This window comes from Diospyros lotus, chromosome 7 (assembly GCF_014633365.1).
Source record: "Diospyros lotus cultivar Yz01 chromosome 7, ASM1463336v1, whole genome shotgun sequence".
NCBI classification, from domain to species: domain Eukaryota; kingdom Viridiplantae; phylum Streptophyta; class Magnoliopsida; order Ericales; family Ebenaceae; genus Diospyros; species Diospyros lotus.
The window spans coordinates 21,720,880-21,747,486 of NC_068344.1; the positions used below are offsets into that span (position 1 = coordinate 21,720,880).

The 26,607-nt window shown below is 37.0% G+C and overlaps 1 protein-coding gene across 1 annotated transcript; it reads left to right on the forward strand.

The window, feature by feature from the left end:
- Positions 1-9,584: 9,584 nt before the first annotated feature.
- Positions 9,585-25,946, forward strand: LOC127806364 (serine/threonine protein phosphatase 2A 57 kDa regulatory subunit B' beta isoform-like). The gene is made up of 2 exons (XM_052343599.1): positions 9,585-11,110; positions 25,185-25,946. Exons 1-2 carry the CDS (start codon positions 9,965-9,967, stop codon positions 25,509-25,511), a joined length of 1,473 nt encoding a protein of 490 aa, XP_052199559.1. The 5' UTR covers positions 9,585-9,964; the 3' UTR covers positions 25,512-25,946.
- The last annotated feature ends 661 nt before the right edge of the window (positions 25,947-26,607 follow it).

Consider the following 26,607-nt stretch of genomic DNA (forward strand, 5'->3'; position numbering starts at 1 on the left):
TCACAACTAGAAGACCAAAGTTTGTTTAAGCAGTTCAACATGTGATGCCTACTTCTGTAATTCGGGAGATTTTGGGTGACATGGTTCAAATGAAGCCTACATCTGTGAAGGATTGCTTTTAGTAACGCGGTTTGTATCCTTAGATCTACTCTATGATTTTGTTATCGTGGTTCAAAAAATCCTTACATCTGTGGCCAGAGGCACCTTTTGGGTAACGCAGTTCATCCACATAAAAAGATTTTGGCAATATAGTTCAACAAAGACTAGTTTACATTTGTGCTTTTGGTGGCACAATTCAGGGTTACCTACATCTGCAGGGAGGCTTATCCCGATATAGAGTGAATTTTTGGTACACGGTTTAGCTCCCTTAACCTATATCAATAATAAGATTTTGAGGTTGTAGTTCGATGAAAACCAACCTATATTCCGCGTGGGGTTCAATATTGCACCTACATATGGTGTTTATAGATCTAGAAAAGGCCTATGATAGGGTTCCTAGAGAAGTATTATGGAGGGTTTTAGAGAAGAAATGAGTCCGAATAGCCTATATACAAGCCCTTAAGGACATGTATCATGGTGCAGAGACAAGGGTCAGAACATGCGGAGAGAATATTGAACCGTTTAAAATTACAATAGGATTGCATCAAGATTCTGCACTAAGTCCATACTTATTTGCTTTAGTAATAGATGAACTCACTAAAGATATTCAGACAGAGGTGCCATGGTGTATGCTATTTGCAGACGACATAGTGTTGGTGGATGAAACAAAAGAAGGAGTGAATACTAAGCTTGAGTTATGGAGAAACAATTTAGAATCTAAGGGATTTAAATTAAGTAGAAAGAAAACAGAATATATGGAATGTAAATTTAGTAAGAATGCAAGAGTGGAGGATGTTATAATAAAATTGGAAGACCAAATCTTACAAAGAAAAGACCATTTTCGATATTTGGGATCAGTGATTCAAAAAGATGGAGAAATTCATGAGGATGTCACACATAGAATTAAGGCAGGTTGGCTAAAATGGAGAAATGCATCGGGGGTGTTATGTGATGATAAAATCCCATTAAAATTGAAAGGAAAATTCTATAGGACAGCTATAAGACCAGTTTTGTTGTACGGCTCAGAATGTTGGGTAGTCAAATACCAACATGAGCAAAAGACGAGTGTAGCGGAGATGAGGATGTTAAGATAGATGTGCGGCCATACAAGAAAAGATAAAATTAAAAATGAAGTTATTCGTAATAAGATAGGAGTAGTGCCAATAGAGGAGAAGATGAGAGAGACTAGACTAAGATGGTTTGGTCATGTGAGAAGGAGACCAAGATACACTCTTGTGAGGAGAGTTGATGAAATGGAACAATTAATTAAAAAAAGAGGTAGAGGCAGACCTAAGAAGACTTTGAGGGAGACATTAAAGTTTGATATGAAGTGTATGGATCTCAATGAAAATATGACAAAAGATAGAAATACATGGAAATCTAGAATTCATGTAGCTGACCCCACATAATAGGATAAAGGCTGGATATGTTGTTGTTGTTGTTGTAGTTCAATATTGCACCTATATCTGCAATTGGAGGTTTTTATCTAGGTGGTTCAGCATTGCACTTACATCGACAATCGAAAGTTTTTGTTTGGGCGATTCAACATTGCTCATACATCTGCAACTAGATTAGTATACCGAGCTACTATCTAGGAGAATCATCCCAAATAGATGCTAGGAATAGGCATGTGGATTACTTAGAAAGGGTCGCGTAGGCAATGTGAGATGGCATGTTTGAGAAGCTTTGCATATCTGTCGAAGGGAACTTGGAGAGACTCCTGAGACATCATGCAGGCATCTTTTGTTAATGCAATTCAGAGTGACCTACATTTGTGGTTGGAAATTTTGTTTAAGCTGTTCAGCTGTATGCCTATGTCCACAACGAAAGATCCTAAGATGCTTTGCCAAAGGAGGAACCATGCACTAGCTCAGCGATTGGGCCCATGGGGTAATATGGGGTGGTATCTCCAAGGAAAAAAAAGTATCTATCGAGGGGGAACGGTCCCTCTTGGTGATGCTTCTTAACAACATGCTAATACATTTCGCTAACACGGTTTGGTGTAACCTACATTCGCGATTGAAGAACAACCGTGCCTATGGACATTTGGGCCATGGCCTTGGACATAGGTGGGTGCCTTTATGTAGACATCTTGTCTGTGTTACGAGAGTTGTGATTCTGGGATCTCGTTGACAGTTTCCTTCTAGATGGACATCGACAATTGATGTTGGTGTCGGGAGGTGACTACACCTAGGAGAATAATTGCTATTCACCCTGATGAAACGAACCATCCCTTATAGTTTTATATCTAAGAGAAGAAAATTATGTTATGTGCATGGGGTTGCTTCAGGAGGTTAATGCTCATGGAAATAATTACATGTGGGTACCCTAAGTGTTGTTGGGGGGGATGCTTTTAGAGGTATTTTTTTATGCTTAATCTACTTAGAACGATTACATAATTGTATAAGGGAAAGAAAACATTTCTTTTAGTGCATCTGTCTTCTTCCAATAGTGACAGCTGAGAGCAGGTCACCTGGGTGTATGAAGAGATAGGCTCACTAGTGAAGCTACATCTAGTAAGTGCTTTCAGCTTTTCCTCTACCAACTAGATGGAGTTGATCGAACGTTGGATAGGTTTTCATAGTGGTAGATATCTTTTCTCCATAGGGGACAGAGACTTGCAAGACGCTCGCCCACCATCTCCGTTGCAGTTTGGGATATAAAGGAGAAATTGATACAGGAGACCATGGTTTAATGGAAAATATGAGCTTCCACGAGTTGGCTTGGAATAAGCAACCCCCTCATTGGTGATCTTAAGAGTGCTGGGGGTCTTCTTAGTCTTCTCCACCATATTCTCCCTTCTTCCACATGTGGTTTGCAAGGGTAGTCTTGAGGGGGAGATGTGTGTGGAGTGCAGAGCTTGATAATTATGGTAAGTGCCTTTGTCATTGGAAGATGGGCTTGTCCCAGGTTCAAAATATTGTCGAGCACTATAATGCCACCTTCAGGCTTTGTCTCCCATTTCGAGAGCTCTTGATATTCCATGATGTGTCCTTTAGCAATCCACACGTTGGATGTTGGAACATGAGAATGGGACTGTCCAGGAGGAGTTATAGGGAGTCTTTTTTATCCGAAAGTTGAGGAGTTTTTCATAGAGGGCATAGTTGTCTTCTACTCCTTGAGTGCTAGTCTAGGAAGCTTGTGTGTAGCCTGATCAAGAGTGGCTCTCCAGAGGCCTTTCATGATAGTGGCCTCTAAAGGCTGAGTCTCGTCTTAAGAAACTTGTTTTGGTTGTTAAGACTTTCTTGTATAGATCTGACAAAGGGCAGAAAAGCTTTTGAGGAGCTTTGGAATGACCTATCCTTTGACTTTTTGTACGTTTCCCGCAAATAGTGCCAAATTGTTGTTATCAGACTATAATAATTAACATTTTTTTTTTTGTTTTGGGGAAACTTAACGAACATTTAGAAGAATAAGGGGCGTTCCTCGACCTTCCTGCCTTGTTCGCCAGATATAGAGGGAGAGGAAGTTGTCCAAGGCAGAATAGGTTTTACTAGCTCGAAAAAGACTTGATCCCCTAACTAGGGGAGCTATGGAGGAACTAGAGGGGTGGGGAATGTTCTAGTGTGCTAGGAGATCTTCTACATTAGATGCAGATCTACAAGACAAAAAGTAGTCAGAGGCACGCGGGGATTTATCCTACATGGCCCTCCAATACTTAAGTTAGATGAGGTCTCCATGAAGTACGAGATGCAATAGCAGTAAATATGTCGTGTACAAAAATTTATGATGAGTGAGGGGAGCGTTTGCTATTGCTAATGGTATTGGCTTAGTTATGTGTCTTGGCTTATTCCGTTTTATCTTATCCCTGAAACTGAAGAGTTAGGGGGTTGTTTATAGGCATAAAAAGGATTGGCACATGCGACAAGCACGTGCAAAGGTGCGGTGCTCTTTCCCATGAAAGGACGATGCGTTTCTCCCATCCGTGATTTTGTCCCAAAGTTAAGCTCAGAAAAGGCCTTAGAGAGGAACCCCCTTCCCCCTCGTGGGAAAGGTCCCCCGAAAGGAAGAGGGCCTAGAACAGGGGGGCAACATTGTTGTAGAGCAATGCAGGGTAATGCAAGAAGGAGATGTGTCTCTTTGTGTTCCTCCCGGAAGCATAGCTTGACCAGGGGAAAATTATGACATACAGGTCAAGGAAGCTGGTCTCGAACAAATGATGATTTCTCAATGGGATATGCTATGACCCTAAGAAGGTTCTCCCAAAAGGATGATCCTTTTGGGATTGATAATGTATTGGATGCTTCGGGAAGGCTCTCTCTTGGAGGCTATGCCACAACAAAACCACTATGTACTTGAAACCATCCAAACCATAACTTAGAGATTCGAGCAATGTTAACTATAATAATAATAAAAAAGAAAAGAAACATACTGTTGTGGAATAACTTTTAAGAGAATATATAATTCTCTTAGACAAGGCACACTAACGTGGCTCCCCTAGAGAAAGCATTCTCAATTTCGAAGGAAGCATCCTCCTCCTGGAAAGGTGTCCGTCTTCCAAGTTAATTGTTAAAGATGATTAAACAACACAAATAGTTCATTTTTTCGAGAGAGTCATTCTCCCGGAGATACAAATAGTATGTTCTCCCAAGAGAGTCATTCTCTTGGAGAACTCTAAGGTAGCAAACAAGAGACGTCTTGCCAGACAACTCATACGCAGTAACATGGGGACATTCTCTTGGACCACTCATGCATAGTAAACAACTTGTTATTGCCCTGACCAATTGCAGTCTGCCTTAAGGCACTTTTTCTCCCGAATGACTTACTAGGTTTATACTCTTTCGGGGGGGTTTCTCCTCTTGTTAACAATTCAGCGTACGAAAAAAATTTTGGGATGGTAAATACAAATATTATTCAGCTCGATATATTTTAAATGCAGTAAAGAATTTGGGCAAACATCGGCCATATGAAAAATATCCGGGATAGAATTAATTTATATTTAATACATTTCAACTGAATAAATTCGGCAATAAAAATTCAGCATATTGTATATAGACAATGTGTCAAATATATATTTTAATTCATTTATAAAATATATGTATATAATATATTTTACAAATACAATTTTATAAATATATTATTTTATAATTAAGCTCTTTCTCTAATAAACCCTCTCTCAAATTCAAGAAACCTCTTCCTTTCTCTCCCATTCCCTTGTAAGCCTGTGACCCACCTATTATTCTTCTTCTCTAGCAACTGTCGCTGCTTCACCTCTCGCCACCGACCCTCTTGCTGCCAACCGCCATTGCATCCTTTTTCTTTGTCGCCTCTCGTTGCTGTTGCACACCTCTCCCTCTCTCGTCGCCACCTCATCTCTCGCTGCCGATCGTTGGTTTCACCTCCACAAATTTTTCAGCCAAATTTTTAAAAAATTAGGCTAATACACATTTTAAACTTTTTAAGCTTAAAAATCACATATTAAGCCAGACATTTCAAATATATGTAAGTATAATACTTTTTTGAAAAATACGAAATAATTCGCGTATTATACACGAATTATTCGGCTGATTGCTAACAAGGGTTTCTCCTAAGCCTAATTCTTGCTTAACCAGGGGCAACTCCACGCACACTTAGTGCATATGAGCCATGTGTCCTACTATTGATATCTTATGGAGGGTATAACTACCCCATGCTCTTCATGTGCAAGGGAGGATGAAAAATCATGACAAAAACACCTAATACAACTACACTAAACAACTAGAAAAAACACACCAACCTCTCATCCTTAAGTTTAAGCACTTCATTAAGCTGTTTATTTATTTGGAGAAGCAACCATTTCTTCTCCTAGACTACTTTTAACCTACTTTTTCATCATTTCCATGACTTGTGTTGATTTAAGCATTGGAGGGCCTATGTGGGAGGAATCCTTGCATGCTTAACGACTGTGTTCTGCCTTGCAGCTACTCTCTCTTAGATAATGAAGCTCTCTCTTGGGCAACCATCTACTTCTCTCCCATTTTAACATTTTGCTACTTGTTCAAGCCCACAACTACTTCTTCAAGGGACATAAGTTTGTCAAGCACTCTCTTGAAAAATAGTGCGAGTTCTTTCCTAGGCAGCAACATTTCTCCTTTTCCCAGACTAGTGGCCACCTCATGTTTTGTGCCTTGCTCTATCATTGTTTGATCTCCCTGCACTATAAATTTTAATTGTTGTATTTTTAGTAACAACACATACCAAGAATAATGACATTTTTCTTTAAGAAAAAGTTTTTTAAAAAGTTAAAGATTTATCAATTAAACCAACACACTAAAGTTATTAATTTGTGTGACTAAGAGTGAACTAAAAAAGTTAATGGCATTTTGATTCTTTCGAAGGTTTTACTCCAAATCATTAAACTAAAAATTGTGAATTTTTTATTTACTTGATAATTAATTAAAATTTATAGTTTTATAAATAAATAAAAAGTTCAAACTATAAAAAAATTAGTTTTAAGGAAAAATTACAATAACTACTCCTAAGATTTTATGTAATTGCAAAAACCACGCATTATGTTTTAGATATAGCTATAACCTCCCATATTGTTAAAACAAAATGAAAAAAAAAAAAAAGGACCATTTTACATTTTATTCTCTCTCTTCTCTCCCTTGATTTTAGAAAAAAAAAAAAAAAACAATGGTCACTAACGCTCAATGACCACCATTAGAGAGTGGGGGGATGAATCCTTAAGGTTATTTGCATTTACGATTCTTTATTGCAAATTTGCAATGAGAGAAATAGAGAGAATAGATACCGTCGTTACTGCCACTATCTCTCCCCTTATAAATAGAGAGAGAAAGAGAGAGAGGATAAACCCAATTGGTTCATTGCAAATTTGAGAGATATGATGAACCTATTAGGTTTATTGCAATCATCATTAATGATAAACAATGCAAATTTGTAATCTTTCATGGTGGATATGCGATGAGGAGAGAGAAAGAGAGCTAGAGAGCAAACGTTTCCACTATCATTGTCGCTACAATGGATAATCGCCATTCCTATAAAGAGAGAGAGATTAGGAAAAAAAGAGAGAAAAAAATCTGAAAAGACGACAAAGTATTTAAATATAAAGGTATTTTAGTCATTTTTAAAAGTTTAATTGGAGTTAACTAACAACATAGGGGAAATTACAAATAGTATTAAACCTCAAAGGTATTCATCGTATTTTTTCAATTGTCAGTGGCAGTTTTTGCAATTATCTTAAAGTATAGGGGTATCAAATCCAATTTTCCTAGTTTTAGTTAGGATTTGAGGGAATGGTCCATTTGGTGACATATCAAAACCCAAAACTTAAACCAAACCATTTTAAGTGATTTTTAAAATTGTCAAACCAATCATCGAAAGAATTATTGTTTCTTGGAGAAAAACCACCTCAGTATGATGACATAAACCTTATCTTTGAGTGTAATCTCCTATAGAATTAAAAAATTGATTAGATCGAGAATTATTAGGATTTCCATGCCAATTTTTATCAAACCTAGAATAGCATTACAAGGTTGAATATCCTTGTGTAGGAAATAGTGAAATCCTTGCCAAAATTGAAGAGTAACAATGAGTTACATAAGCCATAACATGTTCACTAATAGTTGATAATAATCTACAAAGAATCCATTGATCAACTCTTTTCCATGTTAGATATTCTTCATTAACAACCTTTGGAATCTCTAAACCATTACTAGAACAAATTTCAAAAAATTGAATTAGAGAAGAATATGAACCTAAAATATGATGCTCATCTATCTTTTGAAATAGATAGTTGTTCTTATCTAGCTTAATTGGCATAGTAAAATTATGAAGTCCATTCCTATCGGAGCCGGCCTTAATTCCATTCTATTTCCTTGTAAACTTGCTAAGTTGAGAGATCGGATGCTATAACTTTCGTTTATGGCTTTGATACCATGAGAATTATTGAGCTTGTCTAAAACAATCAATCTAAATCAATTAAAATATATAGAGGAATAGAGAAGAAAGAACGAAGGCAAAACTTTTAGATATTAATTGCTATAATTTTTGGATATTATTATTATTATATCTACATGAAGACAAAAATAAAAATTTTGACAGAATTTGAAAATGTAAGTTTAATTAAATGGATTCCATATTCCAAAACATATATATATATATATATATATTGTGGTTGGTCTTTTCACATGCTATCTTGATTCTGTGTGTGATGGGAAGTATGATGCAACTATACCCCCTTTGGCAGGACACCATGACCTACAAAACACTATTATTTATCACCTCACACATTATAAATCATTCAATGAAAATTATATTTTTTTTGTGAAAAGAATTAATAGAGATTCTTAAAGATTATGGTTGAAATGAGATCGACATTTGGCAAAAAAATTAAAAAAAAAAAATTTGTTGAGAAATATGATATGAGTTCTAATAATATCATAAAAGATAAAAATATAATAAACAAATAATAAAGAAGACACAAACACAAGTAGAATTGATTGAAGAAATAAAATTCATAGAACACACCCTTGATAACGAGATTAAGATTTAATATATTGTTATATTATATAAAATTATTAATAATATAATAACAATATCTTTTTTGTTACAAATAATTTTTTATGAATTTATTTATATACTTTTTTTATACTATTACGTCACTTGAATAAATCTTTTTGTAGCACTCTTCAAATTTTAATAAAAAATATAGATAATACTTAATATTCTTGTACTTTTTAAAATTACAAAAACTTTCTATGCCATTAAAAATCTCCCCATTTCTCTTTCCCTCTCTCTATCTCACACACACATCCACTCAAAATCCATGGCCAAAGATAGTCTTATCTCTTTCTCTTTAATCTTTATTTCATAAGAAACTATAATTGAAAGTTCATTTATCGGTGGAGTTCACTTATATTTATGTCCATTTCTCTTTTTTTCTTTGTCACACACATCATAATTTATAGTTCAACCCACTTCCATCTTATTTTCTTACCTTTCTCTCTTTCTTGTCTTAGTTGTTGAATCTACTTAAAATCCATGATCAAACCCAATCATGATGAATTGTTCTTTTTCCTTCTCTCACAATTATTAGATTTTGGGTCAATATGGCTTAAGCCACTCGACCATGGTTAGGCTTTTGACAATAATTGGTTTGTACAATGAAAGAAAGATAAAAGACGGAAGAAGAGAGAAATGAAAAAAAAAAATAGAAATAAAAGACATATTTTGATTAATTTAAAAAATTTATCTACGACGAGATGAGAAATTTCAAACAAAATCTGTATCATTTGTAAGATAGTTGCCACTATCACCTTATATTTTCGCTAAATCTCAAAAGCACAAGTCATAATTTATTATTATTTTTTAACAAATATTTTTTCATATTAGTACCCAATGATTTATATTTCTCTGGATTTTATCGCAAAAGACAGATAGAGATAAAAGGTGAAGTTTTGGATTGTACACGAAAGTATTAAATAAAATAAAATATAAATATAAATATAAATATATAATAGACTTGACTTGAGGCTAAATTGGTTCCCGTTTGTCATTCATTAGTCAGTGCCAAGTGCCAAATCCTCCGCATATGGTTTTGGTCTCTCCTCTGCGTTTTCGGATCTCAAGGTCTTCACCTCTCCTCCCACTTCTCAGCAAATTCGTCTCTTCCTAATCTTCCCCTGTTTGTTTGTTTGTTTCCCGAGAAAACTCTCTCTCGGCCTACTTTTTTTTTTTTTTTGTTATTCCTCTCTATCTGGGTAATATACTTTGTACATTTGACGCTCAGTATATCTAGGGTTTGAATTGGTTGATCAACAGTCGCCCCGATGGGATGGTCCTCTTCTGTAGGAGCGGAAACCTAGTTTCTCATAGATAAGATAAAAAGCCCAGGGCTAGGACTCTGTCAGCATTTTGAATCATCATGTTTAACAAAATCATCAAAAGAGGCCAGAGAAAGACCTCCAAATTGGAAGCTATTGAGCCTCCCGCTTCAAACGCGCCGCTTCCTAGTGTCATCGTCAACCATGCCTCGCGCGGCGCCGTTGCGCCGCCGTCAGCGGCGGTCAATTCCCAGACTGTGGTTGTGGCCGCGCCGCCCAATTCCGGTGCCGTCGAGGTCCTGCCCCTGTTGAAGGACGTGCCCATGTCAGACCGCCATGTCTTGTTTCTCAAGAAGCTTCAAATCTGCTGGGTTTCCTTCGACTTCTCGGACACGTTGAAGTCGGCTAGGGAGAAGGAGATCAAGAGGCAGACGCTTCTGGAGCTTGTTGATTTGATTCAGTCAGGGTCGTGTAAATTGAACGAAACCCTGCAGGAAGAGTTAGTCCGGATGATTTCAGCCAACATTTTTCGGTGTTTACCCCCGGCTTCCCATGAAAATAGCGCCACTGAAACGGTTGATCCAGATGAGGATGACGTGTATTTGGATCCCTCTTGGATTCATTTGCAACTCGTGTATGAATTGCTTCTGAGGTATGTTGTGTCGCCTGATATGGACACTAAGGTCGCGAAACGGTATATTGATCATTCCTTTGTGTTGAAATTGCTTGATTTGTTTGATTCGGAGGATCCCCGAGAGCGGGAGTATTTGAAAACTATTCTGCATCGCATCTATGGAAAATTCATGGTTCATCGCCCGTTTATCCGGAAAGCAATAAATCATATATTTTACCGATTTATATTTGAAACAGAGAGGCACAGTGGGATTGCCGAGTTGTTGGAGATTCTTGGGAGTATAATAAATGGATTTGCGCTACCGATGAAAGAGGAGCATAAGTTATTCCTTGTTCGGGCGCTTCTACCACTCCACAAGCCTAAATCTGTGTCTGTGTATCACCAACAGTTGTCATATTGCATCACCCAGTTTGTTGAGAAGGATTATAAGTTGGCAGATACTGTTATTAGGGGGTTATTGAAGTATTGGCCAGTCACTAATTGTGGAAAGGAGGTTCTCTTTCTCGGAGAATTAGAAGAAGTGTTGGAAAGTACTCAGCCCGCTGAATTCCAGCGCTGTATGGTTCCCCTTTTCAGACAGATTGGACGTTGTCTGAACAGTTCTCATTTCCAGGTTTGACTATGAGATTTATGTCTACTTTTTATACCTCTTTCTGGTTATTCATGCATGTTATGCTTGTCAGAATCATTCTTCACTGCTCTACTGTCTAATTATTTTATTTTACCTTTTTGTTATATTTCTCCGATAGTTTGTTAGTTGTTTGCTTTACTGAAATATTGAGAGAGTGGGATAATGCGTTTGGAGGCAGGAGGCCTTCTTTCGTTGTTTAGTTCTTGCTCATAATAGTTTTTGTTTTTTTTTATTCACTCTTTTGTGAAAGAGGTTGTTGATGCTGTCTCATTGAGCTTTGTGCAAGCAAATTCATCACAATACCGATTTCTTTACCATTGTCTGTTGATATGTTTGCCTCGAGTTATCCTAGAAGATTAGTGAAGATAGTGGCTTATGTCGGCTAAGGTTTAGATAGGCAGTTAGAAATGATACCCTAAATGTGATTAGTAAAGTTTGGGGGTTAAAACTATAATTATCTAATTTCAGTTAGTTATATTGGAATGTTCACCCATTATTATAAATAGAGGGCAAGGGGTAGTAGTTGAGTGTGTTTTCATTTTCTATTGTAACTAATACTGTTTTGTTCTAAGAGAAAGGCTAGTATTTGAGAGATAGCTTTGTAATCTTGGGGAGCAAAGGTTTGATGTACTCTAGAATAGAAGGAAGGGAACTAGCTGTGTACTGATCGTTCATTCTGAATAAAGAAGACTGTTCAAGGGGTATTTAACTACTGGATGTAGGGTTGCAACACTTGCAATCCGAACCAAGATAAATTTGGTTTCTTGTGGTTTGGTTTTTTGATTTATGTCTTGTTTTGTGAATTCTTTACTTTCTGTTTTCATTAACATTTATTTTTGTTGATCTGAGAGTGGGAAGAGTATTTGAGAGAGATTAGTTCATCTAAATTCACCTAAATTAGTAAGTCTAAAACAACATTGTTTGATTTTTTAGTCGGAGCTACTTGATCCAATGTAGGTAATTCAACAACTTCTTCCTATCCCGGTGATTGATGGTCTATGCCTTTTGTTATACCTAGGGTCACTGGAATTGGTTTCTTGGACAGGAATTCTGCCACACTCAATCACACACACACTCATAGATTTGATCTTAGGTACAGATTAAATGAATTCAATGGAAATAATAAACAGAAACAGAATTAAAAGGAATAAGAATACACAAACCAAACATCCACAAGACACCAAGATTATCTTGGTTTAGATTGCAATCTGCAATCCTACATCCAGCCTTAAGAACCCTCCAAGAGTAGCCTTCTTTGATTCAGAAAGAAAGAATGATATCAGTACACCAATTGCACCCCTCGATTACAATCCTTCTCTCAAGATTACAAAAGCTATTCTAAAACACAGCCTTTCCTCTCTCAAAGCTTTCTCAAGAAACAACTGAATTATGCGCCTCTTATGTCTAGACCTCTTTCCCTATTTATAGAATATTTGGGCGACAGATCCTAGGCTATTACATAACTGGATATTACTAGTTTTACCCCCCAACTTGACAATTATTTACAAGTGAGTCCACCGCCTATCCCTACTCTTTAAATTGCATAATAACCTATATCAACAACACTGCTGTCGTTGCCTTAGTACTCTAGACAAAACTCGACACCTTCAAGAAAAACAAACTCAAAATCTTCAAACTCCAATGTTTGTGTAATCGTATCCTCTCCTATCTTCACAACCTCGTCTCCTTCCTCATCTTCGGTAGAGACCTCCTCAAGTGGAGTATCTTTTACCTCCTGATTGTTGGTGTACACCAAAGGCTCACTTTCAATCAATTTTTCCTCCAGTGGAACTGCAATAGCTTCGTCAGCAATTACCATTCCTTTCCTATCATTATGAATTGCCTGATCCAACTCAGGTTTTTCCTCATTCTTTGTAGCTACCATTTCTATTCTTAGGATCTCATACTTCTCTTCAGCTGCATGAACACTATCTTCCTCTTCCAATGCTACTTCATCAGCTTCCTGCACTACTTGATTAGCAGTCTTAGAAGCTCCTTCGATTTGTTGGTTGCTCTTAAGGTAACCTTTAGGTGGCAGCCCATGCTTTTTGTAAATGGCTTCCAGCGCCAACTCTTGTAACCTAGCTTTCTTAGTTGCTTGTTGTACTGTGGCTAAAAACATCATTCTCACCATAGGACTCAGTGTATCGTTAAGACCATTAATGAATCTCAATAAAAAATAAGAGTCTATCAAAGTTGGATGGGAATTGAGCACAAGTGCTTTCAATTTCTCAAACCTGACCAGGTACTCTGTAACTGAGCCTTCTTGTTTTAGCTTGTTGAGCTCCTCTTTGTAACTCTCATCTCCATTTGATTGAAGGAAGTAGAGTATTCCTTAGAAAAACATTCAACCAGAATACTAACTTGAAATTTATGTGAAAATAGAATTAAAAGGTCATCCAACTTTTTGCTGACATCCTTGATTACTTCTCTTGTTACATCACATTCTTCCTTGAATGTTTTCCCAAATGGCGGCACACTTTCAAGAAGTCATTCGGTCATCTTGATAGGTTCAATTCTTGAAAATTCACCATTGTAACAACCTCTTGATCAACTTCTAGAGACCTCTTCGGAAACTTATTCTGGTACTAAAATTCAACAACCCTAAATTTGCATAAGTCTAGATCTGAATCAGCCTTAAACTATTGCTAAACAGCCTCCAAATCAATTTTTGAGTCAACCTCAAACAACCTGCTAGCTCTGAACAATTTCAGAAGAAAACCTGTTCTAAGCAGCTTTGGAAACCTACCACGCAACTTCTGACTCCAACACTTTTGTTGCGCAATTACTTACGAAAATTGCTGATTTGAATAGCTTCGATCAGCTTTCAAGAAATGGCAGGCTTATGCAGTTCACTTGAGAATTTGTCACGCTCTCCGTTGCAAGGTCGGGACGTGCCTCGCTTTGATTTGCTGTCGAGTTTGCTGGATTAGTGAATAGGATTTGACGAAATCACAATCAAGAAACAACTATCACCGGTGATCAACAATCACCAGAATCCCACCTTGGAGTTCGCCTTCAAACTTCGAGTCACCTACTCTCAATTTCCCTTATCGCCTTTTCACATGCAACGACCTAGATCCAATCGCTTTGGAACAACAACCAAAGTTGCTTGGGTTTGCTTCACCTTCACACGTCTTCAAATCTGAGTGACTTAGTAAATTTCATAGCCATGAGTCTACCACCTACTTCGCCTTCAAGATTCGAACAAGAGTGCCAAAATTCATAGGCAACCATTGTCATGACCCAAGGACATAGTAGTAATTAGATAATAGATGAATTCCCTTTTAGTTGTATGGTAGTTGTAGTGGTTTGTACCTAAAGGACAAATGCCTCAAACTAAGGTTGTTAAAATCGTAAAATCGTAAGAGGGTCTTAGACATGTAAAATCGTAAAATCGAGTGCGATTCAATTTCAAAATCGTAAGGGTTTTCGGTGCAAAAAATCGTAAAATCGTACCCATAAAATTCGGAGTTTAACAACCATGCCTCAAACTGTATTGATTTGAATATTTAGCAGCCCTATTGGTGCCAAACCTTAGCTACCAGATCAATATACAGGGCTGATCCATTCTAATTCAAGGCATAGAAGAATATTTTTGAATGAAATCTAATTTCTCTCTCTCTCTCAATTTCCCTTTCTTTCTCTCAATTCTCCCTAATCCCCCTCTTTGTTTTTGTTCTTTCCTAATTCCCTCCTATTTCTTCTGATCTAATTCCCTCAATTCCTTCCAATTACCTTTTAAACTTGTCATGAACCCTAGGTCCATGACAATTGGTATCAGAGCAGTTAATCATTGGTTGTGATTTTAATCTATTCTAGACGTGAAGACAAGCTAGAGGCAATTATGGAAACCGGTAGTAGCAGGCGAGTTCAGGTGAGTTCGAACAGCAATTTTGTCTACTTTTCATATCTAAGTTGGAAGGAAACAAGGATTGATCAAAATCGAGATCCACTGGTGAATTTCGATCGATTATTAGCTGTAAATTTAGTTTGGAATTTGAAGGTGACATGGCCAAGCAATTCTGACTTCCCGTGAATTTCGGTAATCCTTGCTCGAAGTGGAAGGGTGAAGTAGCTTCGGCAGATTTTGAAGCCAATTCATAAACTACTGCATCCATCGATTCTCAATTCCAGAGAATTCCGTTGGTTGCATCACAATCGATCAAGGAAGGCGAGTAGCGTTGGTGATTCTAGTGGCGAATTTCGGCGATCTGGCGCAATTCCAGCGGTGGAAGGATACTTCTCTGTTATTAATTCTTGACGGAGACTTTCAATTGAATAGTGAAGCAATACCATAGGGCGACTTGTAGAGAGGCGACTTGTAGTGACTGTAATAGAGTAGCTGGCCAGAAATTCTATTTGAGTTTTGAAGGCGAGCAGGTCAGGGGAATTGGTAGCCCTAGGCGACTCTTGAAGGCTAATCAAAGTCGCTGTAACATGTGAGTTACCCTGTGCCTGAATCAGGTTTGACTTGGAAGTGAGTTTATAGGCGTTTGCCACGATCACTTCTCAATTCCGGCGAATAATAGCAACTGTTCGATCCTCAGTAGAATCATCTAGAGTTGTTCCTCGACTTTCAATCTCACCAATGACCTCTTCACAATGGATGACGACACTTGAATGAAGCAAATGGAGTCATAGTTAACAGCAAGTAACGGCTATGGTGACTCACATACAGGTTCGGATAGGAACTTTGGAGGCTTCAGTGGATAGGAGGAGCAATGGAACGATGGCGTGAGGAGAGTCGAAATTTGCACAATCTGTTGCACGATCAAATGCATGAATAGATGTGGGAATTCATGATGATGTTCACTAGCCAAAATCTGATAAGGCTCTCCTAAATTTCCTCCTAGGTTAAAGCCAATCCTTCTCAGGCATGGAACGACCCACTGATCTGAGGGATCGTCTGAATTTGATGTGGATCCACCATTGGTAGGAGAAAATACTTTAGAGAGGAGGCGGGAAGCTCCAGCTACCACTAATCAGCTCGGTTTCCCCATGTTAAAACTAGAGATTCCATTGTTTGATGACCAGAACCCAAGATGATGGGTGAGGCTGTCACGACCCTAATTCTAATAAGTCATGATCGGCACTAATCCTTAGGCCTAGCGGCCCCACCGTGGATTAGTAAGTCTCTTCTCTAGCTTGATTTGCTAAAAGCATTAATACTACTGACAAAATATAGAAACATGGAGTAAAATACCATTTCAACTTTCCACAAAAATATTTCAATATCTCATATACAACAGCTATACAAAAATATGAATATCCATCACACTGTTATCATAAATACATATACAGTCCCATATCTCGGGCCTTTGGCACCATTATGTGCCACAAAAATAAAAGACAAAAGAACAGACTCAATAGTACGTGTATGTCTCCACAGAGCCTCCTATATCACATCAGGAATCAAAAAGGGGTCTGACATCATACCAGAAGATCTGTTGGACCAATATTTAAAAGAAGAATCCTCTGAAAATATTTTAATAAAAAGGGATAGTCTTGTGGACTCGCGAGTATAAGGTATGTCATGCCCACTAGGAGAGTATGCAATAAAAATGCTAGGATGATTATCATGGATACAATAACATAATAGCAGTATAAACAACGGGAATATGTACCATAAGTTTAAATAATTTGAGGTTTCAAGGAAAACATAGTGTAGGAAAAGTAGGTGCCTAGAGACAACCCCCATAAGTTGCTCACCTAACCATTTAAGTCTCCTATATTTTTATATGCAATGCATGCACTGAATCTGATGACACACTAGTAGAATCTGGCCTAACGCCTATAGACACATGCACACAAGTACATATACTGGCACATACATCGTCATCACACTATAATACCATCATAGCCCACGTGATAACAGTGCTGAAACATACTATCTGTGCCTCTCATGTCCTTGGCATGTCAAGCCTCACAGTAACATGATTTTTTCCTGCTGTGAGTCACCAGGGAATCTACTAGATAGTCCTCTAATAATAATGCAAAGGATACCCTACTTTATGCACAAGTCATAATCATTTATTATTTCATGTGGTGCCTAAAATACACCATATCATTCAATATTTCACATTCTCAAGACAAGAAATCAGTTAGGGTATCTTTCTGCTTATGTCTCTCCCAGTAGGATGAAAATATTTCATGCAATTTAGAAATATTTAAAAGTGTTTTTCTATGATTCGCATATATAAAATCATATAAAGGTTATGCATGGAACAATATATATACGTGCATAAAATAATGTAAACATAACATATCCTGTTTACTCGCCTGGGAAATGATGACTCAAGTCCGATTTTGGGGAGAAGATCGAACAAAATTCTGGGAATCCAAGCTTATAATAAATAGAATGAGGTGGTCACATTTGGGTAATACAAGTAATGACGTAATAAAAATTATTGAAAATCCTAACCATTGCCTAACACTTTGAATCGGTTATTTATACCTTGACTCGCACAATATTCGAATTTGGTGCCATGGAATTCGTCGAGCTTAGCCATCAACTACGTTATCATGTCTCTCCTTACATGCTACGTGCAAGTGTATAGTGGAACTACACACCTGCTTATAGGCTACAATAAATTAATATATATATATATATTTCTATATTCACCCTTAAACTAGTTTACTGTCAATATAGATAATATTTTTAAAGTTTCTCTTTTTCGAAGTACATATATATTTATATTTATAACTAAATTGAATTTTTTTTAAAAACATAATAATTAATTAATTAATAATTTAATAAATGGCTTAAAAGAATGGTTTGTAATGTACTAGCCTCAGAATAAAATGAATCCATCAGAAATCAAGATTCAGGATACACCCAAGTCATCATCATAGGCTAGCCTAGAACGCACTCGGGGTCAGTTTTGCTCGGCCTCGAGTCATCTAATAAGGCTTCGTCCATAGGACTTCAATCAACAAAGTGACTCGCCAGTCACATCGCCAATTCCAAGAGACCAAAGGAGAACCCAAATTAGACTGACGTCGATATCCTGAGTAAGACCAACCTAACCGAGTTATCCTAGGTCCACAGACAAGGGACAAGAAAGGAAAACAAGTCGAGTGGGCCAGCTCAAGGGCTGCCACAATTGGGTCAAGTCATGCCCAACACATTGGGCCATCCTATAAAGTATAACCCAATCGGGCCTTGCCATCCTAGGGCAAAACCTAACCCAACCTGCCCAACCCCCAAAACCCTCTTTTTTTTTCCTGTTCTTTTCTTTTTCTTTCTACCGACATAGCAAATCGAACCCTCGCCACGAACATTGACATATCCCAAAATGAGAACCATCAGACGGCTGGATCTTTACAGATCTAAAAATAAATTTTTGGCCAACGCATGGATGGATTCTGGCCATCGCCGACCATCGACCGCCGGCCATTTTCCGACGATTGGAGGCTACCACGAGGTGCGCAACACCAGGGGGACCAACATACCCAAAAATGAGAAAGATCGGACAGCTAGATTTTCGTAGATCTAAGATTTAATTTTTGGCCAAAAAGAGCAAAACCCACTGCCAACGCCGCTGGCCATTGTGGCCGGCGATTTGAGACCGCCATCCGACACCCTCAAGAAACCTGACCAACATATGCCAAAACCAAGGAAATCCAACGGTCAGATCTTCGTAAATATGACCTTAAACAACCGGCCAAAACCCACATCGTGCCTATACATACACCCTGCCCGAAATAGCAAAGAAAAACCATCAAGATTAAACCAAAACGCTTACCTTTTTGTAGATCGGGGGCTCTTAAACGGTGAAAATGAAGTCGGATCGAAGATCGAACGGCTCGATCGCTTGAAATCGGCAAAAATCCGAGAGAGAGAGCAAGAGAGAGAGAGAGAGAGATTTTCTGGAGGGGGGGGGGGGGGTGCTCGCGCGCCTCCTCCTTCCTTTTATATATATTTTTTTCAAAATTAAATTTTTAATACTATTATTATTATTATTATTATTATTTTTTTTCCCTAGATCTTCACAGAGGCATTGTGAATAAATGTTTAGCGTGTATAATGTGCCCGAACAGCAAAAGGTCACTTTGGCCATTGCCTACCTCAACGATGCTAAAGATGCCTAGTTTTAAGGGTGGAGTTGGGGAAAGGAAGGCTGTCAGTGGGCAGAATTTGTGGAGGACCTGTGTGAGCATTTTGGAGATTAGAATATGATGGATGATGTGGGAAAATTCAACAAATTGAGGCAGGAGGGGACGATACAGTCGTATCAGTTTAAGTTTCTCACGTTGATCCTTAATCCCCACCTAACGGAAGGGTACTGTCTCAAGCTTTATCAGCGGCTTGAGCAAAGAATTGAGACTTACAGTCAAGATGCTTCAGCCATGGTTTGTCAAACATGCTACAAAAAGTGTGTGATTATAGAAAATCAATGTGGAAGCCCTTTTGAAGAAACACCAGCCCCTAATCGAAATTCATCTTGCAAATAGTTCCGAGCTAGAGGAAAATTCAAATCATAGGGTTTATACTAATCCTAATTTAGCTAAGTCTCTTTTGATGGAACAAAGGAGACGACAGGGTTGCGCTACTAGTGTGGAGAACAGTTTAGCCCAGGTCACAGGTGTAAGGAATGGTTACTATATATAGAAGGGCTGGAGGATGGAAAAGAAGAACAAGTAGGGGTTGGGTGAAGAAACGAGACCAATTGCAGCAAGGTCTTGGGGACAAGAACTCTCTCTAAAGGGGGGAAATTATCATGACCCAAGGACATAGTAGTAATTAGATAATAAATGAATTTCCTTTTAGTTGTATTGAGGAATTTCCTTTTAGTTGTATGGTAGTTGTAGTGGTTTGTACTTGAAATTTTGGCTCAATTGATTCCATAGAGAGTCGTCCGAATCCATTGTTACAAATTGTAGGAATTATAGCCAAGGAACGTTGACTTTGATACCAAATGTCACGACCCTAGAGTTTGGCTAGGGTTTAGAAAGGCATTTGGTAAGAATACGAGAGAGAGAAGCAGAAAGGGAGGGAGAGACAAAACAGAAATAGAGAGAGTTGAGGGAGAAGAGAGGGAAATCGAGAGAGAGTTAGGAGAATTAAGAGAGACAAAATTCCAATTCATTCATAAGCTCCCATTCTCTACTTCTACAGCCTATTTATAGGCTGTTACATCATTTCAGTTAGTAACTAACTGTAGGTACAACACCAGCCTAAGCTGCAACAAAGACAAATACATGTAGCAGAAAAATTACTCCTATGCCCTTGGGGTCATGACATGTATATATTATAATTTTCAATGAGCTTCTATTAAATGATTTCTTTTCTAGTTGACACATAGAGTTAGGCCTTTGGGATGAGTAACCATCTACTCCCCCCCCCCCTCCTCCTCCTCCTCCTGTCTCTCTCTATACATATATATATATATATATTAACATATCGTACATTTGTATCTATCATTGTTCTCAACAGCACTATGAGTGCTTAAGCGTAGAATAAGCCTATGGAGCTTAAGTGCAAAGCTCAAGCGCTTGCCTGAGCCAAGGGAAACACACAAATGAAATAAAGAGTATAAACTTTTAGAAGCATAAAAAATATAAACTATTAATAAGTAATCATTAAAAGAAAACTAAATAAGAATGGGAACTGTAAATCTACCAAAAGATGAGGTACCATTTTTTCATTTATACCCATTTACAAGTTCATTGAATATGCTGAACATTGAATTTGCTGAATATCCTGAACATGCAAATCCAACTAAAGCAATCATTAGATATGCTGAACATTGAATATGCAAATCCAACTAAAGCAATTACTGAATATGCTGAACTCTTAATTGGAAAGATGACTGGTCTAAACTCATCATCTTCCATCAGAAATCTGGGCATTTCTGTGAATCTGGAGTCGTCTTCTTTTTCCTAAATATATAATCGATTTTATTCAGCTCTTTTTAAGATCTCATGACAGCTGTTTCTGAGCAAGGATTCCATACAAGCAGCCAAACCATTCCCCAAATTTAAACAAATCCAAAAGTCCATATTAAAAGTGTGCTTTATATAGCTTCACAGCTCGGATAGAAGTGCAGCTTAAGGGTGCTTTGACTGTGCTTAACTAAAGTTGCTGAGCTTCCTTCACAAAAAGCTCCAAAGGAGTTGCGCTTTGCACTTAAAGCACAATTTTTACAATACTTTTGTGTATGTGTCTGCTTTACTAGCTCTGCACCTTCCATTTCTGTTTTTGACCAACTGCTATGATTTATATAATTAATTGGCAAAATGGAGTGATCTATATGAATGTATGCTTGGTTGTCTACTATTCTTACTGGTTATTATTTCTTTACTAGTGAATGTGCTGCAACATGTGAAAGGCAATGATTTGTGGACTTAATTTGCACCGGATGACAGATATTATTCTGGGAAAATGTCCTATTAGGGTTGTGGCATATTTTATTGTCAATTATGTTGGTTGATGGATGCCATTTATAATGACAGGTGCATCTCTGATGTCAATTTGAACAAACCAATAACTGTAATACAAATATATATATATATATATTATATTATTTACTTAAAAGTATATCTTTTGTCTTGTACCAAATATTATTTTATTAACAAATGATTTAGTAAATTTTCTTAGTTTAAAAATTTGTATTTAAATAAATTTATTGTTCAAATCATTTTTATTTTAACTTTTCATAAAAATTTATATAAAACCTATCCTAAACGAAGCAACAATCTAATTATTAAGAGCAAAAGTTCCAAATGGAAAAATACTAAGAGTAGAAAGTTAAAAGGAGTAAAGAATTTAAACTAATTAAAAACATAAAGTAATACAAGCCCTCAAAAAATGATAATTAATATATTAATGAAGTATGTTGTTTCATCGAAAAATAAATAAACATGTTGTTTTCACAAAATATACGTAACTTTTATATCATCCAAATTGTGGTTTGAACCAAAGCAAACATGCATTTTTTTATGGTTGGCTTGGTTGAATTTCACTAAAATGGTTTAATTTGTTTTGGTCTGGTTTGGAATTTCTTCAAACTGTAATTTATGGTTTGGTTTCTGAAGTCTTCCAAACTGGACCACACCAAGCTGTGCACACCCCTAATTCTTCCAATAAGTATTGGCGAACCATATTGCTATTATGAGTAATTATCTTGAGCAATGTGTGGAGTTGTGTTTTGCACTGAGTAATGAGTGTCCTAGACTCCTAGGTATTTCACTGCATTGTTTTTACTTATGTCCTAATGCTGTTATCTTATCACTTTCTTTTTCCATCCAAATGAAGGTATTGAAATTAAACTGCCTGATTGAGAATTTATTTGGTTATTATATACTTTCCAATTATTCCAGTGCTTTTATCATGATGTTGGACAATCATTAATTTCTGTGCTGGTATTTTGTTTCTCATCTGAGGGTGAGCCTTGGAAGCAAGGTAAGGTTATTCCTTTGTGATTGGAAGGTCATGGGTTCTAGTTGTGGAAATTGCCTCTTTGCAAAGCATGGTAAGGCTGTGAGCAAAAACAATGCTTTCCTGAACCCTTGCAAGGTAGGGAGCATTGTGTACTGGGGACATTTTTGTTAGATATCATCTTATCTTGAGTTTGGGCTTTACTGGCTAGCAGATTAAAGTGTGTGAATAGGTGAACATAGGTGTTAATATCATATTGGATAAAGTACCAATTTTATTCTTGTTATTTTATAGTATGGCATCAAATGATACTAGATACTGTTTCAGATATATCACTATAATAATAAATTTACAAATGTGGTTATAATAATTTCTTCTTATTTAATGCTTCTATACCAGCATAATATATAATGTATATCATATATACAAACAGTATACAATATTCATGTATATTGTATTCTCTGGCTCCAGCCATCCTTTTATCTAGCCATCTTTCTGTTCTACTCTCTTTTCCATTTATCTGAGATTCTGACCAAACATATTCTATTTTTCAGCATGATGAATTTTCTCTCCATTCTTTGAACAAATGGCGCAGCTAGTAGTTCAGTGCAAGATTTACAACCATGTTAATGAATTTCCTTTTTTCATTTTGGGTAAAATTACAGGCAGTTTTCAAAATTTATAGGCTTCCCCTATCAGAGATTGTCGGTCCATTTTGTCAATTGATCTATTGACATTATTTCCCTTAACTTCTAAAGATGCATTTCATCATAAATTTATTTGTCCATCAAGAAGTTAGAAAAAAGAAGTAAATAAAACAAAAAAGGATCAACAAAAAATAGAGAGAACTAAAAATCACGCAAAAAAGTAAAAAAAAGTCCAAAAATCAACAAATACTGTGTACATACATCATAAATATACTACATATATCCCACAATTTATGGAATATTGCTATAAAGTTTAATTTCATGTTATAGGCTCGTTAATTTTAATTTCCATTCTTGGTCTCATACATTTGTGAATGAATATATGGACTGATTTAACAAAGGTTTTTCTTTATGGTGACCTGTAGCCTTTGAATTACTTCTTTGTTGTATCATCTTCTTTCTGCTGCACCTGTTGCTTTGCTTTTTACAGTTTTCTGATTTCAGAATATTTTCCTGTTGATTTTGCTTTTTTGGGTAGCATTGTTGATTGGTTGACAAACTTTCAAATTCATCTTCCTGAAGCATATATAATTTTTCTTTTTCTTATCTTCTTGTCACATTTTCCATTGACAGCAGCCATGGTTCTGACAATGGAGAATGTTCACAATTTTTGCTGCTTCTATATTGCTGTGAGGATGACCATGAACTGGTGGCCCACTGCTGGCTAAAACCCAGCAGGCCAAAATCTGACCAAAACTCATAATTGAAAGCCCTTATCTCTAGTACTGAAATTTGTACAAATCCTGGCTGCACTTTGGTTGCCTCCTGTATTAAACCCTTGTCTTTTGCAGTTCACCTATCTCAAGGAACAATCCAACCATCCATGGCCAAACTCTTTCACCTCAAAACTCACTTAGCTGGACCAACTCTTGGGAACTTCAACCACCATTGGTCAACGCCTCGTCCCATTCTCTTTATTTTTGTCTCTGTATGTTATGAAGTACTGCCAAATAGGTACAAATTTCTGTGTGAAATTGAGAGAATTTTATGGTTAAGAAATAGTTTTTATCAACTAAAAAGCCTGTCAACCAAATTGATTTAAAAGGTAGATTGGTCAATGACAATTTTGAATCCATGGAGAGAGATGGTGGTGTTTAATGGCTGTTCTCTGTGCAAGTCATTTTGGAGTTGGTGGACTAGAATTTGATGATTGTTGTCAGATTTATTTTGATGGAAGGAAGAGGTGGGTTCACCAAAGACAAGGATGAAAATAATAATAAATTAACTAAATTACTTTATGCTTGTTAATTAATTTTGCAAGAGCAGACTAGGGATTTCTTAGATAAAGTTTAGAAACAAGGAAGGTCATTGTAAATTTTCAAAATTTAGAAGTACCATGTGTATTTTGGTTATACCCCAAGAATATCATGTCTAAATTATGAATTAATTAACCTCAGCTCACCAGATTTTGTAACACTGTAAGTTGACTATGTACTGTGGTGAGGCAACATTGAATAATTGTAGGTCTCTTTTTTCCATGGGCAGGCATTTGAGATATGATTTTGTACTTGTTTGAAAAATTTTGGCCTGTAAACAAGCTATTGAAGATGCTTGGACCTTGGCTGCGTTAATTTGGATATTAGAAGGATTTGCTTTATGCTTTGTGAGCTGTGCGACCACAGCTGAATTGAAATGAGTCTACTATTAGGGCTCCGGTGCTTAGTTCAGTTTAGGTTTGTGCGCAATCCATACGTTGTGGCTGGTTCATATGCTCATCTTTTTTCTCCACATCAATTGGAAAGAGAGGAAAGAAAGAACTGAGAAAGTTTGTTTCATGTTTGGTGACTACTGAAAATGTTGGTGTCGATTTTTCTTTTTTATGCTTTTCCTTGTGAAACCAATAATATGGTCTTCTATTTTTGTAGTAGTGCTTATTTTGAAAAAAAGGGGATCCATGAAATTTATTTTTGTTTTGGCACCCTCCTCATCTTTATCAGTGTTCTCTAATTCAAATGTGCATTGGTAGGTAGCGGAACGAGCACTCTTCTTGTGGAACAACGAACATATAGTGGGGTTGATTGCCCAGAACCGGCAAGTGATTTTGCCAATTCTCTTTGAACCACTGGAGAAAAATATACGGGGTCACTGGAACCAAGCTGTCCATGGGCTGACTGCTAATGTGCAAAGAATGTTTACAGAGATGGACAATGAGTTGTTTGAAGAATGTGAGAGGCAGTTTGCTGATAGAGAAGCCCGATCCAGGGAAATGGAAGAGCATCGAGAGTTGACGTGGAAGAGACTGGAAGCAGTTGCTGCAGAAGCTGGGGGGAAGGATATGGTTATGGTTGGCTGAACAAAAAGGGTTGAGCCCCCATTCTTCTTCTTAGCACATATCTATCTGTTCAAATCAGCATTGAGGTAAGATATCAAAATCGATACAAATACTTCAACAGAAGAACTTAGCTGCCATTGGTTGCTCGATGAGGAATTAATGCAAATGAGCACTTGCTGCTCGGCCTGCCTGCCTTCCTCTTCAGCTGCTTTTATTTTTACACGCCCACGCCCTAAAGGGGAAAACCTGTTTAATTGGTTACTATTCCTTTGCCTTTGCCTAGATGGAAGCTTAGCCTTGATCCTCAAAATTTTGTCGCCTGGTGTTCGGGGTAGGCAGTGTTTGTATGTTTCCTTCTTTTTTTCTTTTTTTTTGTTTTTTTTTTACTTGATAACTGTAACTGTGGTGGTAGTAGCACTGGTGATGATAAATCAATGATTTATGATGTTCCTAATAGGACACTCTTCTTTGTTATTAGCTGTGTGAATATATATATATAAATAAAATCTTTTCCCCAATTGGAATTGGTGAGTTCTTGAGTTTTTCATTTAATTTCGATAAGAGTTATATATTATAATAATAGAGAAGAGCACTTGCCCCCTCATGCTCATGGGTGGTGACATTTTGTTGAAATATTTGCTCATTTTTGAGGGTGCAGTTGGGACATTAATAACTTCCCAACTTTTTACCTCAAATTGCATTATGTGACAATGCATGCATTTGCTTAATATGCATTAATTGTATCTGAGATGGCGGCTGCCGCGCTGCTGCTGCTGCTGCTGCAAAACTAGTCTTCAGGTATTTTGTGGAATGGTGTGGTACTCTACATCATATAAATTTTGATATTCTTATCCGTCGTTGGTCTGACAATAAAATGGGAACTGCTCTTTAGTAAGGTTGTGAATACTGTTCCAGAGAATTATATATATAAATCATTATATTTATGTATATATATATGTATATGAGAAAGGAAGGAGAACTGGAGGAAGAGAAAGAAAGGAGGAAGGGACATCTTGGCTGGAATTTTTGTTTTGAAATGCCTCCTTTTTCTTCCCCAATCTAAACATATGCAATCAAATATTAACCATATTTTTAATACGTTAAATCAGTACTTGAA

Excerpts from the sequence above, each read along its gene's own strand:
- LOC127806364 (XM_052343599.1), top strand. The coding sequence starts at position 9,965 with ATGTTTAACAAAATCATCAAAAGAGGCCAGAGAAAGACCTCCAAATTG. Across the intron at positions 11,111-25,184 it reads TGAACAGTTCTCATTTCCAG|GTAGCGGAACGAGCACTCTT; the intron begins GTTTGACTATGA and ends GTGCATTGGTAG.